We start from the raw sequence: 16920 nt of genomic DNA on the forward strand, positions 1-16920 counted from the left end.
AGGGCTGTGCCATTTTGCGGTGGGTTTTCCCTCCTGGGGAAGGAGGAAGGGGATGAAAGAAGGGGGGCACTTGCTCCCTGCCCTCCCCAGCGCCGGGGCCGGCCCTGGGTGCAGGGGGAGGCGGGCAGCTTTCAGCAGGGGAGGGCTGCCCGCCTCCACCCCCCCTTCCCCGGGGCTGGCGGCCAGCCCCGAAGTTGCGGCGAGGCGGGAGGACACACGTCCTGTCCTTCCACCGCCCCCGTGCCTCCCCTCCGTGCATCCAGCCCCGCAGCCCCCCCCAGCCCCGCCGGCTCTCCCGGGCAGCCCCTCCGGTCCCGGTGCGGGGAAGGGGCGGGGGGGGGGGGAGATGGCTGCCGGGGCCCGGCGGCCGCCGAGACACCTGCTGCCACCGGGCCCCCCCCCGTGCACACCCGCTCCGCTCCCTCCTTCCTCCGCTCCCGTCCCTGCCTCCAGCCGCCGCTGCAGAGCCGCCGCCGCCGCCTCCAAGGACGAGCCGGGACCGACGGCGGCCGCCGGACCCCCCCGCCAGCCGCGGCGGGGACCGATCCTGCCCCCGGGGGCTGCCCCGGAGGAGGAGGAGGGGGCTGGGAAGAGCCGAACCCCCCGGGGGTCCCCGGGGCATGTAGGCACCGAGGAGCGGCGGTCCCGTAAGTACCGGGCGGGCTGGGGGCAGCCGGACCCCCGACGGGCTCTGCCGCCGCCCCGCCACCGCCACCAGTAACTTTTAGGGGCGGCGTGGGGGGAATTTTTTGGGGGCTGGAGGGTTGTCCTGGTCATTTCCCTCTGCCCCAGCATCCCCCGCATCCCCATCCCCGAGAGCTCCTGCTCCCCGTCCCGGGCAGGGGATGGGAATAAGCCCTAATTCTGGGCGCTGTGCTAGGGGGTTTTGGGGGTGGTAGGAGGCAGGAAAAAGAGAGGGGACCTCCCTGGGTGCCACCAGCCCTGTGTCCGTGTCCGCCCCCCCCCGCCACCTTGCGTAACCCAGTGGCAGGCAGGACACTTGGCGTTTATTTTTGGTTAATCCATATTCGACCTTTTTAAGCTGCGTTTCAGTGCGTGCGTGTGCGGGGCCCTTGCCGTCACCCTGCCTCGCAGCCCCTGGCCCGCAACTGTTGCTGTCGAAGGTGCGGGCGAGGAAGAGGAGGGTGATGCTGGGTAGCAGCAGATGAAGGTTGAAAGGAGACCGCGGCTTGCCGGGGGCTACCAGCGCTTCTGCCTCCCAAGTCGTCCCCCCTGCATGGGGACAGGGATGGCGACAAGTTGGCTTCAGGGAGGTTTTGCTACCTTCCCTCCTTTTGGGGGGAGGGGGGCTCCGTCGAGGTCTCCTTGCTCCACAGGGGTGTCCCCCATCCGGGCAATGACAAGCCCTAGCACAACCCGGTGCCCTCCCCGGTGCCCCCCATCCTCTCCGTGCAGCTCCCGTTGGGTTCGGGTTTGCTCTGTCCTTTCTGTCCATTGGCATCTGTTCCCCCTCCCCTGGCGCAGGCTGCGCCTTCCCTGTGGTTTCAGGCTTGGAGGCTTTTTTGAGGGATAAGGTTTCTCTTTCTCCAGAGATATTTTGCATTTTATTTTTCCCTTTCCTGAGGTCAAAATAGCTGCATGAGCTCTCCCCTCTCAGAGCAGGGGTGGGAGGGATGCAGGGAGGGCAAAAAGGAGGTTTAAAATTAGGAGCAAACTTTCCCTGTTGCATTAAAATGACATTTCAGGGGGTGGTGGGAGCTAAGGGCTCGATCAGTGCCTTTAGCGGGAGGTTTCTGCCTGTGTTTGGTGTATCACGTAAAGCTGTACCTAGGAAAGGGGTTAACCTGCTCAAAACCACCCCAAAGCAACAAAAAACAGGTGCTAAAGCCACTGAGCAGCTCCGTGGGTGTCCTCTGGTCCCCGGGGAGCCTGCTGGGAGGTGGCATTGCCGTGCCCAGGCTCCCGGCAGTGGCCACCTTCCTCCTGCTCCAGCCCGGCCGCTGGCCCTTCACCTGGCTGGAAAAAACCTCCCTTTTGGGAAGGCATTTTCCCAAAGGAGCAATTCCGCAGTGCTTGCTACAAGGGGTTGAAACATGGATTTTTTTTTTTTTTTTTTAAGAGTCTGTGGGGTCCTTTGCTGTGTTGTGCCAAGCCCAAGAGCAGCCCCGGCTCTGGCAGTAGCACAGGGGTGGGCTCGGTTCCTCCTCTGCCTCCACCAGTTTCCTGCAATTTGCATTCCCTGCCCTCGTCCCCCTCAAAAAAACCCATTTTCCTGCACCCCTCTAGCTTGCCCCTTGGAAAAACCAGGCACGGAGTTGGCTGGGCTGGAGGAGCTGGCTATTCTTGGCATCCCAAATTCGGCCATTTTGGAGCAGCGCTGGCTCCGACCCACACATGGAGCCTGTGCCAGCCGTGGGCTCGCCAGCTCTAAACCCCTCCATCCTCCACAGCCACCAAGGGCTGCGGCGAGAGGCTTGGCTCCGGCCGGCGGGAAGGATGGGAATTCATTCCCCTGGTTGTCTCAGCAATGGCTGAACGATGTGATGGCCCCATGCCCACCTCCCCTCTGCCACTGCCGTCGTGCTCCGGCTGCAAGGGACGGGGGTGTTTTCCACCTGCAGCTCGGCCCGGTGGGAAACCGGTTTGCTCAAACCTGCCCCCAGTTGCGGAGCAGCCCCTTCGGCAGCAGTGCGTGGCATCACGGGAGGGGTTTGCTCACCTGTGCTTGGGTTTATTGGTGCTGGAAGAGGCTCCTAGGCACAGGGGAGAACTGGGTTGGGGAAGAGCTGGGCTGGGGAAGAGGAGGATAAGGGCCTGGGATAGGTGAGGTGCCAGGGCTGGCATGAGCAAACCCAATCAGTCACCATGAGGGCCCAGAGTATATTTAAACGTCCTTGAGGAGGGCTCAGATGGGCAGAGCTGCTGGGAGAGCGGCTCTGTTTGTTTTGGGTGGCGTGTTGCTCCCCTTCCTCTCTGCTCGGGTAGCTGATGCCGGATTCCCAATGAATTATTTATCACGGGACTAAAAATACTCGGGAATTCACAGCGAGGAGCGGGCGGTGCAGGCCGCCCCGCCGCTGGGCTGGCCGTGCCGGAGCATGGGACGCTGCCAGCGTGGCATGACTCACCCGCCGCCCTCTCCGGCCAAGGGGCCCTGGCTGCGGCCATCGGCGTGGCGTCGTGGCTCCTGCAGCTTGGCCGGCTGCGATGTGGGGCGCTGCAGGGGATGCAGCCAGGCAGGGCGAACCCCCCCGGGTGATGGTGGGTGCTGGCGGTGGATGATCCCCTGCCAAAACCCACCTGGCCGAGAGAGATGCTGCCAGGGGAGCATCAGCGCCCGGCTGGGTGCCCAAGCCCTCCTGGTGCCTGTGGGGTGCAGGAGGGGGACATAGGGCTCGTGTACCCTGCCACCCTGGAAGGGACAGCCCTGGTGCTCAAATCCACACCGAGCAGCCCTTGCAGGGTGCCCAGCCAGGCAGTCGTTGGGTTTATTTTGTGCATTTTTCAATCCAACACACCGGCTGTGCTTTCGCAGCATGCCAAGGGGTTGACCATCACTGCAGCATGGAGGGGTGTTGAGGCACGGGTCCCCAGGGCAACCCAGACCCCAAAACCATCCAGACCTCGGCCAGGATCTCCTCTGGCCGTGCCGAGGATGTGTTAAGCAACAGCAGCTTTTAACTGCAAGTGACGTTTCCGAGCACCAGCTGGCATCTTGCTGCATGGAGCGACTCCGGCGCGTGGCTGGTGCCACCGTGGAGGGCTGCTTGTCCCCCTCCCCACTGCCAGCGTGCCACTGGGGTGATGGCCCTGGGGGCAATGGGGATCGGAGGGGCTCTGATGCCCCTGGCTGCAGGTCTCACCGTGGGTCGGTTTTTGCTGGTGGGCTCCGAGGAATGGGTGAGCTCCAAGCCAGGGGTGCATCGCCATGCCAGAGATGTGTGCCCTCCATGGGGACTGTCACCCGGCCTGCTGCAGGCTGGGCAGCTGGGCACCCACAGTCAGTGGGGAATTGGGCACCTGGCGGGGGAATGTGCCAAAACATCCCCCTGGAGCCTGGATTTGGGGTGCAGCTGGCAGAGGCGCAGCGTGGCGGGTGTCCCAGCTGGGCGGGCAATCCCAGTGGGGGACACACACTCGGGGATAGAGGCAAGAAGGATGGTGTCTATGGGGAAAACTTGGAGACAAGGGGCCAGGCGGGTGCTTTGGTTGGGGTTTGGGAAGCGGCAGCGAGGGGGCTGGGACAGGGGACAGGCAGGGGACCAGCTGCTTCAGTGACAGTGCAATTTGTAAAATCCCAACATGGGGGTTGCAGAGCTGAACCCTCCCTCAAGGGCAAAGCCTTTAAATATTGACAGTGGCTGTCAGCGGTGGAGAGAGGCACCAGGGAGCTTCCAGCTCCTCCTGTCACCTCTTGCTGCTGTCCCCGTCCCTGGCAGAAGGGGCGATAAGGAGCATCATAGCAGTGATGGCTTTTGGAGAGGGAACAGGGCTGGGAGGGCAATGGGGATGCGAGGGGGTGGTGGGATGGGGTGGTGGTGGGAAGGGGGGACAGGCTGGGAAGAGTTAGTGGTTGGTGGGACTGGGGACAAGGGACGTGACACTGGTGTGTACGGTGTGGGGAGCAGCACCACTATGACCCCCCAGAGGAGCTGGGCTGGCCCTGTGGCCATTGCTCCACCATGCCCAGCCTCCAAAGCGTGAGGGTCCCTCTCTTTCCTTGGGGTCAACCCACCCTGGCGCTGCCCTGGCACGGTGGGGAGGGCTGGGGCGAGTGGGGCCGGAGGTCCTGGAGGGAGGCTGGATGCGAGGGGCTGTGTCCCATCCCGGCAGGGACGCGGCGGTGGACATGGGCAGAGCGCCGGCGCACGCTCTGCTACTGTCGATGGTGCTGGGCTGCTCGGCTGCCTTCACGGACCTCCTGCTGCCGGGCCCCGAGGAGCCAGTGGTCAACGTGGCCGTGGTGTTTGGGGGCACGTCCTACCCCCTGCACATCCGCTCCCGCCTGAGTCCCCAGAGCTTCCTGGACATGCCCCTGGAGATCCACCCCATCACCGTCATCGTCAACAACACCAACCCCAGCACCCTCCTCACCCAGATCTGTGACATCCTTGCCAGTCACAAGATCCACGGCATCATCTTCGAGGACAACGTCGGCACAGAGGCTGTGGCCCAGATCCTTGACTTCATCTCCTCCCAGACCCAGGTCCCCGTCATCAGCATCAGTGGGGGGTCTGCCGTGGTCCTGACCCCAAAGGTGAGGCATTTGCTGGGGGTTATTTCCAGGGAGAAGAGAAACAAGTGATTATTAGAGAGGGGTAGATATGGGGTGTGAAATGCTGGAGGGCAGAGGAGCTGCTGGGCTGCAGCACAGGGGGTCACGGGCAGGAATAGGAGGTGGCTGCAGCAGCGTGGCCGACGGGGGTGGTGGGACATGGAGGGGACTTGAAGGAGGGGCCCTGTTGATGGGACATGGGAGAGGACTTCAGTGCCCCGTGGAGTGACCTTCCCTGGTGTCCTGCTTCCCACCCCCTCCAGGCTGTGCCCACCATGGCGTGCCGGGGTCACAGCACCGGGGTGCCAGGGCAGCGGCAGGGTCAGCACACCCCAATCCTCCTCCCTCCCCGCCCCACCAGGGCAGGATCCAACCCTGAAATGGCTGGGCAGGCAGCATGGAGAAGCCACTGCAGCAGCGATCTCAGGGGCATCACCAGCCGAGTCGGGATTTTTGGCTTCTCGCTGGCATCAGACTCTGTCGCTGTCACCTCCCTGCCAGGCAGCGCTGGTGGCAAGGAGAGCTGGCGCCAGGCTGGAGGGTGCTGGGTGGGCAGCGATGGGCTGCGGCGAGGCTCCCATCCCTCCTGGGGAGGAGATTTGGGTTATCTCCTCCTGGCTGCTCATCTCGCCCTGCCCAGCCTGGGCACCGGAGGGGAACCGGCGCTGGCTCCTTCCCACAGCAGCCGCCCCTGGGGTGGAGACCCTACCGCTCCTCGGGGCACTGGTTTCATGCTCTGCTTGCCCAGAGGTTTTTGGGGTCTAAACCCCCTGGATGGCACCTCAGCAGCCTTGCCTGCACTGACTGGTGCTCCCGGACCACCCCAGGCTGCTGCTCATTGTGGGTGGGTGGCAGTGGGTGCGGTGGACTTGGGTGGGTGCAGAGGGCTCAGGTGGAGTCCCAAGCAACTGAAAAATAGCCATGGCTTTGCTTTGGTCCGGGTGTTTCTCTGCAGCATTCTCCAGGGGTTGGGTACTTTGGGGGTGGTGGAGGGATCTGTCTGAAGGCTCTACCTCCTCCTCCTCCCATGGGTCCAAGGTCCCCAGCAGCTCCCACTCCCCAGCTCGCACTTCCCACGGCTCAGCCCTCCAGCCAGACCACCAGCCTTGCTGGAAAAACTACTCTGGAGGGGGGGGGGGGGGCGTGGGTGTCTGGGTGGCAAAACCCTGCTGCCTGCACGTGACCTTCTGCAAATGCCATTCGCTGAATCATTTAAGACAGAATCAGATCAATTAAGATTTGCTAATGAGAAGCCAGATGGCCGGGGAGGTGAGGCAGGAGGGAAGAGGAGCTGTGAGGGCTTTGGTAGCAGGTAGCGAGTTGAAGCCGGGATGGGATTTATGCTCCTGACAGAGCCCTTGCCCCCCTCCCTCTCCTGGTTTAAGGAGAAATTTTTGGTCTCCTTTGGAGGATGGATGAATTTTTGGTCAAAAAGCTTAGAAATGGAGGAGAGGCCGCAGGGCTTGACCCTTTGCATGGGATGAGGTTCCTTGGCGACCACTGGTGGATCAGTCCCATTTTGGGTGTCTCCAGCCCATGGACCGTGCCAGTTCATGGCTCCCATGAGCTCTGCATGATGCCTAATTCAAGGTGGCTTGCATGGGTGCAAAAGACCTGGACCAGGGTGCCGGGGCAGCCCCTGACCCCTTTTCATCCCACAGGAGCCCGGCTCAGCTTTTCTGCAGTTGGGTGTCTCCATAGAGCAGCAAATCCAGGTGATCTTCAAGGTGTTGGAGGAATACGACTGGGGCTCCTTCGCTGTCATCACCAGCCTCTATCCAGGCTACAACATCTTCCTCGACGTCATCCGCTCCTTCACAGATGCCAGCTACTTTGGCTGGGAGCTGCAGGAGGTGCTCACCTTCGAGATGAGCCAGGAGCGGAGCAGCTCCCGGACACAGCGGCTCCTGCGGCAGATCGATTCCCAGGTCCTCATTGTCTACTGCTCACGAGAGGAGGCGGAGTTCCTCTTTGCCATGGCAGAGCAAGCCGGCCTCGTGGGGCCAGGCTACGTCTGGATTGTGCCCAGCCTGACGGTGGGCAACATGGAGGTGCCACCCACCTCCTTCCCCATCGGCCTCATCAGCGTGGTGACGGAGAGCTGGAAGCTGAGCCTGCGGCAGAAGGTGCGGGATGGGGTGGCCATTATTGCCATGGGGGCGGCCAGCTTCTTCCGAGCCCATGGCTACCTCCCGGAGGTGGGACGGGACTGCTGGGCCCCTGCTGGGGCCGCCGCCACCAACACCAGCTTCTACCGGTGAGGCTCGGGGACCCGCTGGGACGGGTGTGAAATGGAGGGAATGGGGAAATGGAGAAGGAAGGGGCAGGGAAGGAGGAGGATGGAACTGGCAGGTAGGGGGGATGATGCTTGCTGTGAGCTGCAGCTGGTGGTCTGTGCCTCTTGGCTGGGTTTCTCCTGGAGCATCTCCCCAGAGCAGCCCTTGCCATTTCCTCCACTTCTCTGTGACCCAGGACCCACAGGGGTCTTGGGAGGGGGTTCACAGCTCTGCTTTGCAGTGCAGACGTGGCACTTTGGGGCTGCTGTGGCAGTCTGTGCATCCTCAATGCTGCAGTGGTCCGTCCCCAGTGCCTCCTTGCAGAGCTTTCTCCAGCTCCCTGCTGCCCCTTGCACAGGGGCTCAACCTGGTTCCCAGCTCTCAGCCCCATCTCTCCATGGGACCTGTAGCAGCCCAGTTGGAGCTGGAGGAGGAGGAGGAGGGCTGTCTGGGGCTGTGCTGCACAGCCCCACAGCCAGGCGGTTACCGGCACTGTGTCCCACCAGGCACCTCCTCAATGTGACGTGGGAGCACAGAGACTTCTCCTTCAATGAAGGCGGCTACCTGGTCAGGCCCACCATGGTGGTCATCTCGCTCAACCAGCACCGGCTCTGGGAGATGGTAGGACCCCCAAATCCCCCAGAACAGGCACACGGGGGGGGGTGGCTGGGCAGGGTGAGCCTGGGGCGATGCACAGGCTGGGATCCCACCCTGGAGCAGCAAAACCCATAGCTAGAACCAAAAATATCCATGGTGGCATGGTGGGGCTTTGTGGCAATGTGAGGCAACAAAGTTCTGCCAAGGACTGTGTTTTTCCCCTGGCAATTTGGCTGAAAATTTCCAAAAGAGCCAAAACTGCAGCTGCCCACCTCCGGAGAGCAGCAGCCAAACACCTAGACATGAAACAAGCTGTGTGGAGGTTTTTTTTTTCCCTAGTTCAAAAGTATTTTGGGTGAAGTTTGGCCAGGTTTGTGCTCAACCAAGCCCAGTGCTTGGGACTCAGGAGGAAACACCTTGCTCTGTGGTCTGTGGGTACGTGGGGCAAGGGATGCTGAGATGGGTCTCTCCATGGCTGAGTTCCAGCCTAATGATGCTCCGGGAAAACGAGCCCCAAAGTCAGGGGGAGGATGGACACAGGACCCCGTTTGACCCCCAGAGCCCCTTGCCGAAGTGACGGTGCGCTCTCCCTCGGGGGCAGGTGGGCAAGTGGGAGAAAGGCATCATCCACATGAAGTACCCGGTATGGCCCCGCTACGGCTCCTTCCTGCAGCCTGTGGCCGATAACCGCCACCTAACGGTGGCCACACTGGAGGAGAGACCCTTTGTCATCGTGGAGAACACGGACCCCAGCACCGGGGTCTGCGTGCGCAACACCGTGCCCTGCCGCAAGCAGACCAACTCCTCCCAGAGGTGAGCAGTGAGGCTGGAGCTCGGCAATTTTGGCCACCGCTCCCCGGGCACGTGGTGTGGACCACCAGGGTACCCAGAGCATCTTTGGTTGGTCCAACCCATTTTTCCCGGTGTGGTTTCAGTGGCGATGGCCTCGTGGATCCCTACACCAAGCTGTGCTGCAAGGGCTTCTGCATCGACATCCTGAAGAAGCTGGCCAAGGCGGTGAAGTTCTCCTACGACCTCTACCTAGTGACCAACGGCAAACACGGCAAGATTGTCCGCGGGGTCTGGAATGGCATGATTGGTGAGGTAGGGGTGGTCATGGCTCGGACCCCACTTTCAGCCCTCCCTGTGGGGCACTGCTCGCTCGGGGCATGCCCGGACCTGGGGCTTTCCTGCCGGAGGTGGGGTCAGGGTGCCTGCGGTGGGACTCTGGGCAGGGGACAGCTCGGCGTGAGCTTATGGGCAAGGCTTGGTGGAGGAGAACGGGGAGGGAGTCAGCTGAACATTTATGACCCCACAGCTGTTTGAGTTCGTGTCACTGATCATTTGAGTAGCAAATATTAAAAAAAAAAAGACAAAAGTCAAGGTTGGAAACGCTGGAGATGAGGAAATGCCTGGGGGAGGTGGTCTGGGTCCCTCTGTCTGTCCATCTGCCCATCCGAGACCACCTGCCCCTTCCCCAGGTGTACTACAAGCGTGCGGACATGGCCATCGGCTCCCTCACCATCAACGAGGAGCGCTCTGAGATCGTGGACTTCTCCGTGCCCTTCGTGGAGACGGGCATCAGCGTCATGGTGGCCAGGAGCAACGGCACCGTCTCCCCCTCGGCCTTCCTGGGTGAGCTGTGTGTCCCTCCATCTGCCTGTCTGTCTGTCTATCTGTCTGTCTGCAGGTTCAGCCCACGCTTCTGACAAATGCAAATTAGAAATATTGTTTCTCTTTAATAACTTTTAAGAAGAAAAATCCTAAGTCATAAGGGAAGGAGATTGTGCTGCCGGCTTTGGGGCTTCCTCCTCCCCTCGCCTGAATAATCCTTTTATTACAGCGACGGAGACTGGGATCGGTGGTTTCCTCCTCTTCATTACTTGTGTGGAGGAGGGAGGACAGGGACGTGTCAGGAGATAAGGCAGGCATTTGCCAGCTCTGAGTTCTGCTCTGGGGACCCTTTCTCTGCCACCGTCACCAGAGGCCGTGGCTAAGCTGGGTGTAGGAAACCACTGGTGCTAAAAGTTTTGTTTAATGAGTTTTAAAAAAGCAAAGCTGCAGCCTAGGAAGGGGAGGAGACTGGCCAAGGTCGTCACAAAATTCAGCCTGAGCACTCGGGCAGGGCTTGAGGCTCTTGGCAAGGGCACAGTGGCGGTGTCCCAGCTTGGTCCTGGCTCCCGTGTGGAGAGGGTGAGGGTGGGCATGGGTGGGTGTGGGTGCCAGGGATGTTGTGGGGTGCAGGACTTCATCAGCCTGGGCGTGTCTTCCCCCATCCATCCCCCCCACGCTGCAGGGCTCAATCCCCCCCTGAAGCAGGGGTCACCTTGACCGGCCCCAGGGACAGATGGAGCACCCTGCCCTGCTTCGGCGGGGCCAGGTCCACGGACCCCGCGCTGCCGCCTCCCGCGCTAATGAGCCGCATCCCCATCAGGGGAGGCCTCTCCTCCCTGACAGCGAAGGACGTGCTGACAAATGGACCTCAGCAGCCGCATGTCGAGGGCTCGGATGCATCCCCACCGCTCCCGCCGCCCCGTTCCAGCTCATCCCGGGCAGGCAGGGGCTCACCACCCACAACCAGGGGCTGAGCAGGGCCAGGGGGCTGTTCCGTGCCCGGTGCAGGCATGGCAGGCATGATCCCATGGCCGGAGCCATTGCAAGGGACAACCCGTGATCCCGTGGGAAACCCTCCTGCCGATGACCCTGGAGATGGGCACTGTCTCATTAGCACCTCCCCATTGATGAAAGCTTGATTTTATTTAGGCAGGGAAGTGTGGCTGCATCCCCCCATCTTGCAGCATCCCCCTTCCCTCCTGATGTCGTGTGGATCTGCTCGGCCGCGGTGCTGCCAGCCCAGCTCCTCTCTGAGGAGGGGCAATATTCAGGAGAATGAGCCCCATTCCTCAGGGAGGGCTCCTGGGGGTCCCATGGGATGTGCCGGTGGGCTGATGGGGTCCCACTTCCCTTGCAGAGCCCTACAGCCCAGCCGTGTGGGTCATGATGTTCGTGATGTGCCTCACTGTGGTGGCCGTCACCGTCTTCGTGTTTGAGTATTTCAGCCCCGTCGGCTACAACCAGAACCTCACCAGCGGCAAGAGTGAGTGGGGGAGGCGGGAGCTGGGGCGGGGGGCACGCATCCCCAGCCAGGCTGACGGCTGTCCCCTCCGTCCCCTGTCCCTGCAGGGCCGGGAGGTCCCTCCTTCACCATCGGCAAGTCAGTGTGGCTGCTGTGGGCGCTGGTCTTCAACAACTCAGTGCCCATCGAGAACCCCAAGGGCACCACCAGCAAGATCATGGTGCTCATCTGGGCCTTCTTCGCTGTCATCTTCCTCGCCAGCTACACTGCCAACCTGGCTGCCTTCATGATCCAGGAGCAGTACATCGACACCGTGTCTGGGCTGAGCGACAGGAAGGTGGGGCTGACGATTGGGCTGGGATCCCTGAAAAAACAACAAGGCTTTTTGGGTGGGGAGAAGTCCCCAGGTGTCACTGCCAGAGGCTGGGCATGGGTGGGTGGGTGGAGGGCTGGCTGTGGGGAGGGGGGACATGGCAGGGACACGGACCCCTCGTGATGCCACCCCCCCCGGGGCTCCCCATTGCAGTTTCAGAAGCCGCAGGAGCAGTACCCCCCGTTCCGCTTTGGCACCGTCCCCAACGGCAGCACCGAGAGGAACATCCGCAGCAACTACCCTGACATGCACACCCACATGGTGAAGTACAACCAGCGCTCCGTGGAGGATGCCCTCACAAGCCTCAAAATGGGGTATGGCTCCCCCAAACGGGGTACGGCTCCCTGGCATGGGGTACAGTGCCTCCCAGCTGGGGTAGGGCTTCCTCAACTGGGGTACAGCCCCGCTCCTCAAGTGACATATGGGCTCCCCAGGCTGGGTATGGCTCTCCCAGATGGGGCAATGCTCTGTGCTGCTTCCCTGCATGGGATACGGGCCCCCCCAGATAGGGTACAATCCCCTCAAATGGGGTAGATCTCCATACAGCTCCCCCTAAGAGGGATGCAGCCCCTCCCAGATGGGGTATGGCTCCCCAGATGGGGCACAGCCCCCCCAGATTGGGTACTTCCCCCCCAAGTGGGGTTACAGCTCTCCAAGATGGGGCAGAGATCCCCCAAAGAGGACACAACCCCCTCCAGATGGGCTATGGCTGTCTGAAAAGGTGTACAGATCCCCCAAAATGGGGTACGGATCCCCCCAAAAGGGGTGCAGTCCCAAAAAAAAGGGCTGCTGGGCCCCCTCCTCACCCTCCCTCCTGGTTTCGGGGCAGGAAGCTGGATGCCTTCATCTACGACGCAGCGGTGCTCAACTACATGGCGGGCAAGGACGAGGGCTGCAAGCTGGTGACCATCGGCAGCGGGAAGGTGTTTGCCACCACGGGCTATGGCATCGCCCTGCAGAAGGACTCACGCTGGAAGCGAGCCATCGACCTGGCCCTGCTCCAGTTCCTGGGAGATGGTAGGTGCCTGGGTGAGATTCTTGCTAGCCATGTCCCCATCCTCACCTTACCCCTGCCCTGCAAATTAACCCAGGGACCAGGCGTCACTGTCTGCCCCTTCCCCGGCACGGGTGGCTTTGGTCCCCAGACCCAGCACAGCCTCCGTGGCTTGCTGCAGGATGCTACCGAGGGGCTGGGGTCAGATGGTCTTCTCCAACAGCTCCTTTCAGGTGACAGTAAATCCAGCAGCTTCTCTCCAGATGGGTGCTGGGGGGTTGTTCCCTTTGGGGTCCCTCCTCTCCTTGCAGGCTGTAAAATCCTGGAGATGGCCATGAGCAAAATCTGAGGGTCAGGAGGAGAAGCCTGGGAGGGGACAGCGAGCACAGCTGGCAACTGACTGGTGGGATGCTCAGGCCAAGGGCAGCAGCAAGGACTACGCTGTAACAGCTCCAGGGGCTTGGGGGTGGCTTTCTCCTCCTCCGGCCATGGTGGGGTGGGGATGTGCTTGGGGAGACGATGCCCTGGGGGAGTATTTTCATCCCCCCCCCACCGCTGTGTGTTTCTGGCCCCAGGCGAGACCCAGAAGCTGGAGACAGTTTGGCTGTCAGGGATCTGCCAGAATGAGAAGAACGAGGTGATGAGCAGCAAGCTGGACATCGACAACATGGCTGGGGTTTTCTACATGCTGTTGGTGGCCATGGGGCTGAGCCTGCTCGTCTTCGCCTGGGAGCACCTCGTCTACTGGAAGCTGCGTCACTCCGTCCCCAAGTCCCACAAGCTTGACTTTCTCCTGGCCATCAGCAGGGTGAGTGATGCTGCCGGAGGCTCTCACAGGGCCCAAACATCCTCCCACGGTGACATGGGGATGGGCACGGCTTGGTGGGCATCGTCCTTTCGACCCGCACGGGAGGGACTGGAGATGTTTGTGCTGCTGTGAGCTCTTGGGTGGGGAGAAAAGCCAGGTTTTGGGGAGAGGGCTCAGCCCTGGGAATGACCCTGCATCCATATCCGCATCCCTGGGGAAAGGGGTGATGGAGGATGTTGTCACCCACCCTGGCAGTGCTGGGTGATGCTGGGCATGGGTCATGGCTGCTGTCAAGACATCTCAGCCTCAGCAGCGTCATCTCGGCTCAGCAGGGTGGGTTCACAGCTGCAGGACCCCAGTGACCCTGCTGATGGTGGCCCCCCCCACCCCCTTCTCTCCGCAGGGCATCTACAGCTGCTTCAGTGGGGTGCAGACGCTGGCGAGCCCCAGGCGGGCACCCACGCCCGACGTCACCGCCAGCTCAGCCCAGGCCAACGTGCTGAAGATGCTGCAGGCGGCAAAGGAGATGGTGTCGACGGCCAGCGTGGGCGGCTCGCTGGAGCAGGCCACCCGCACCATCGAGGACTGGAGCAGCCACAGCGAGCGCCTCCAGACCACCTTCTCCCTGAGGACACCCCAGCTCGTGGTGCAGAACAGCACCGGCGCCCACCGGGCCCCCTCCTCTGGCCCAGCCCCACTCGAGAGGCTGGGGAGAGCCTCTGCTCCCAAGGGTGCTCCCATGGGGCTGCCGCTGCCCCAGCCCATCCCCGTGGACTCCCGGCTGCCCAGGGAGGAGAAGTGGAGAGGGGCGAATGAGCATGTTCCCCACCTCCTCCACCCCCTGAAGTTTCGGGGTGGCTGTGTGGGGGATGAAGCCCTCCCCAGTTTCCCCCACCGCCTGGTGAAGACCTCCCCAGGGGGGGATTTTGGGGAGCAGGCACTGGTGGGGAATCACATTGGGGCTCCCCTCCCACCCCCCACATCCCCCAGGGACCTCCCGCCACCGGACATATACAGGGAGCACAAGCGGCCGTCGGGGCGGGGCGACCGGCTGCAAAACAACCCCTTGCTCCAGGGGGACGGGGGACATGGGGGCTTGGGGACACTGCCCCAGCTGCTCTCGGCAGCAGAGAAGAGGCGGGAGGTGGGCAGCCCCTTCCTGCCCTCATCCTGCCCTCGTGGAGCCTTCCTCAAAGCCACCAGGACTTGCAGAGCCGGGGTTGAGCCGGCCTGGCCGGAGGCTGTGGTGGTGGAGCGGGAGAAGCGGAGCTGGCGGGCGAGCTCGTCCAGGGCGGCCGGGGAGCGGGGCGAGAAGCGGTGTCCCGGGGGGCTGCGGCGCTGCGGCGCTGCCCGACCACCCGCCCGCGCCGACGTGCCCGACCTCTTCCCCGAAGCCGAGGCCGGCTACGGCTGTGGCCCCCGCTGCCCCCAGGCCACCGGCCGGCTGGCATCACGCTCGCCCACGGCCAGGCTGCCGTCCTACCGGGAGGCTTGCCGGCAAAACCCCCGTGCCACCGCCACCGTGCCGGCATGCACGTCGTACGCCTGCATGAACTCCTATGCCAACCTGCCCCTCTACCTGGGGCACCTCTCGCGGGGGTCCCCGCCACCCCATGAGCACCCCGGGGTGCCGGCGGGCTGCAGCCGAGCGGCCGGGCGCTGGGACAGCGGCTGCAGAGACTGTGGGAGGCGTGGGGAGCCGGCTTTGCCATGGTCGGCGGGGACGGAGAGGAGGAACCCACTGGCGGCCCGTGGGGTGATGAGTCCCTGCGCCGGCGGGTCCTGGCGGCGGGTCTCCAGCCTGGAGTCGGAGGTGTGATGGGGGCGGGTCTGCACCCCTCTGCCTGCCCTTTGCCCCGCTGTCCCAGCGGGCCAGCCAGCACCTCCTGGCCAGGCTCCAGCCTCCTGGGGTCCTGCACTACTGGCAGTGGGATGCTCCAAGCGGCTCGGCGGGTCCCGTGCGCTTTGGGGGGGATCAGAGGAGCCTGGCGGGGGCTGGGGCGCGCTGGCTTGGGCTCTCCCCGCAGGCAGGGCTGGCACTGGGGACACCAAACTCATTGCCATCGCGTTTTGTTTTCATTTAAGGGACTCGAAACACCATGTCCAGGTCATTAAAAAGACATTTTCAGCTGGCTGGGGACCCTTCTTCCATCCACCGGCGATGAGCCCAGGCTGCCCTTGGCTTCAACCCGTCACGGGGTGCTCACCGTCCTGCACGCCCTTGCCCCGCTTGCATCCCTTTACTGCTGAGCCCCAGCACAGGCTCATCCCATTGGCATCAGGCAGGCAAAGGAAAATGGCAACTCATTAAAACCTGCTGAGGGATAATTACTTAGGAGGCACCAGCCTGCGCTGAGGCTGGAGCAGAGCACCAAAGCTGGAGTTACTGCACCCTGCTTGGGTTTTGGGGTGCTGGACACAGATGGCCGCGAGCTCGGGTCAGTGATGCTCCCACGGCTGCAAACTGGCAGCCCAGCACGGAGCTGCGGCGTGGACTGGCAGCCCCGGGAAGGATGAGAAAGGGAAAAAAAAAATTCCTCCACCTTCCTGGGGCTGACGGAGCCATAAATCAGGTGCAATAGATGAGCTGGGATTAATTCTTCTCTTGCTGTACATGTCTAACACAGCCCCCTCCCTGCAGGGGTGTGGGCAGGGGCGGCCGTGATTCACAGGCAGCACCGGGCAGGGGAGAGGAGTTTTGGGAAGGGGGAGCCGGGGGCCCTCGGGGCAGCCGGGGGCCCTCGGGGCAGCGGCCGTGGCTTTGCCGGGGCAGTGCCAGAGTTATGCAAAGCTGCCCGTGGCAGGCTGGCAGGCCGTCCCAGGGAGTTGCCAACCCTCAGCCCCATCTCCCAGCTGGTCTGGCATTGCCTGCCTGGATACCCGTCCCCCGAGAAGCTGCTCTAAAGCACCATTATTTTAATTTTTTTCCTATTTAAAAGCAGCCGTTGGGTCAATGGCAGCCACCGGGCAGCCGGGGCCAGTAACAGCGAGGGGACGATGGCAGGGGCTGCTCCAGGACACCAACACCTGGGAACGGCTGCAAAACCCCAGAGAGGTCTGGAAGGACCCAACCATGTGTGGCCTAGGGTCAAAAGCATTGGCAATGGCTGTCTGTCCATCCGTTTGTCCGTCAGTCTATCCACCCATCTGTCTGGGGTTAAATCCAGCCAGTCCCCCCGCCCCCCCCACCCCGCCCCATCCCCCAGACTGGCTGCCATCACATGCCGGTGCCGGCACTTTAATTCCCTTTACTTATTTATCATTGCAATTGTCTCTTAATTGCTTTGGCAGCCCCTCCGAAGCCTCCTGGCGAGGGAGGGAGGTGCTGCTATATAAATAAAGGCCATAAATAAACGGGGTTGAAGTTTCGGGGAGCCTTGCTGGGCTGCCCCAGGCGATGGCACCCATTTGCCCAGGACAGCCATCACCAGCTGGGTGCCCCGGATCCCCCTGGGGGGTGACAGGCTGGTCCCCAGGAGGTTTCAATGTATCCTGAGGAGCTTTTCCTCCAAATTGTGGCTTTCTGGCCCAAGGAAGCCAGCACACACAGAGCTGCACCT

The 16920-nt window shown here is 62.5% G+C and overlaps 1 protein-coding gene across 1 annotated transcript; it reads left to right on the forward strand.

Annotated features, from left to right (window-relative positions):
• Positions 1–4801: 4801 nt before the first annotated feature.
• Positions 4802–15460, forward strand: GRIN2C (glutamate ionotropic receptor NMDA type subunit 2C). The gene is made up of 12 exons (XM_064467497.1): positions 4802–5218; positions 6898–7493; positions 8019–8133; positions 8711–8922; positions 9045–9213; positions 9591–9744; positions 11081–11206; positions 11293–11522; positions 11712–11872; positions 12388–12575; positions 13128–13360; positions 13764–15460. The coding sequence occupies exons 1-12, from the start codon at positions 4811–4813 to the stop codon at positions 15177–15179; spliced, it is 4008 nt and encodes a 1335-aa protein (XP_064323567.1). The 5' UTR covers positions 4802–4810; the 3' UTR covers positions 15180–15460.
• The last annotated feature ends 1460 nt before the right edge of the window (positions 15461–16920 follow it).

The sequence above is a fragment of the Phalacrocorax carbo genome, chromosome 16, assembly GCF_963921805.1.
Source record: "Phalacrocorax carbo chromosome 16, bPhaCar2.1, whole genome shotgun sequence".
Lineage (NCBI taxonomy): Eukaryota > Metazoa > Chordata > Aves > Suliformes > Phalacrocoracidae > Phalacrocorax > Phalacrocorax carbo.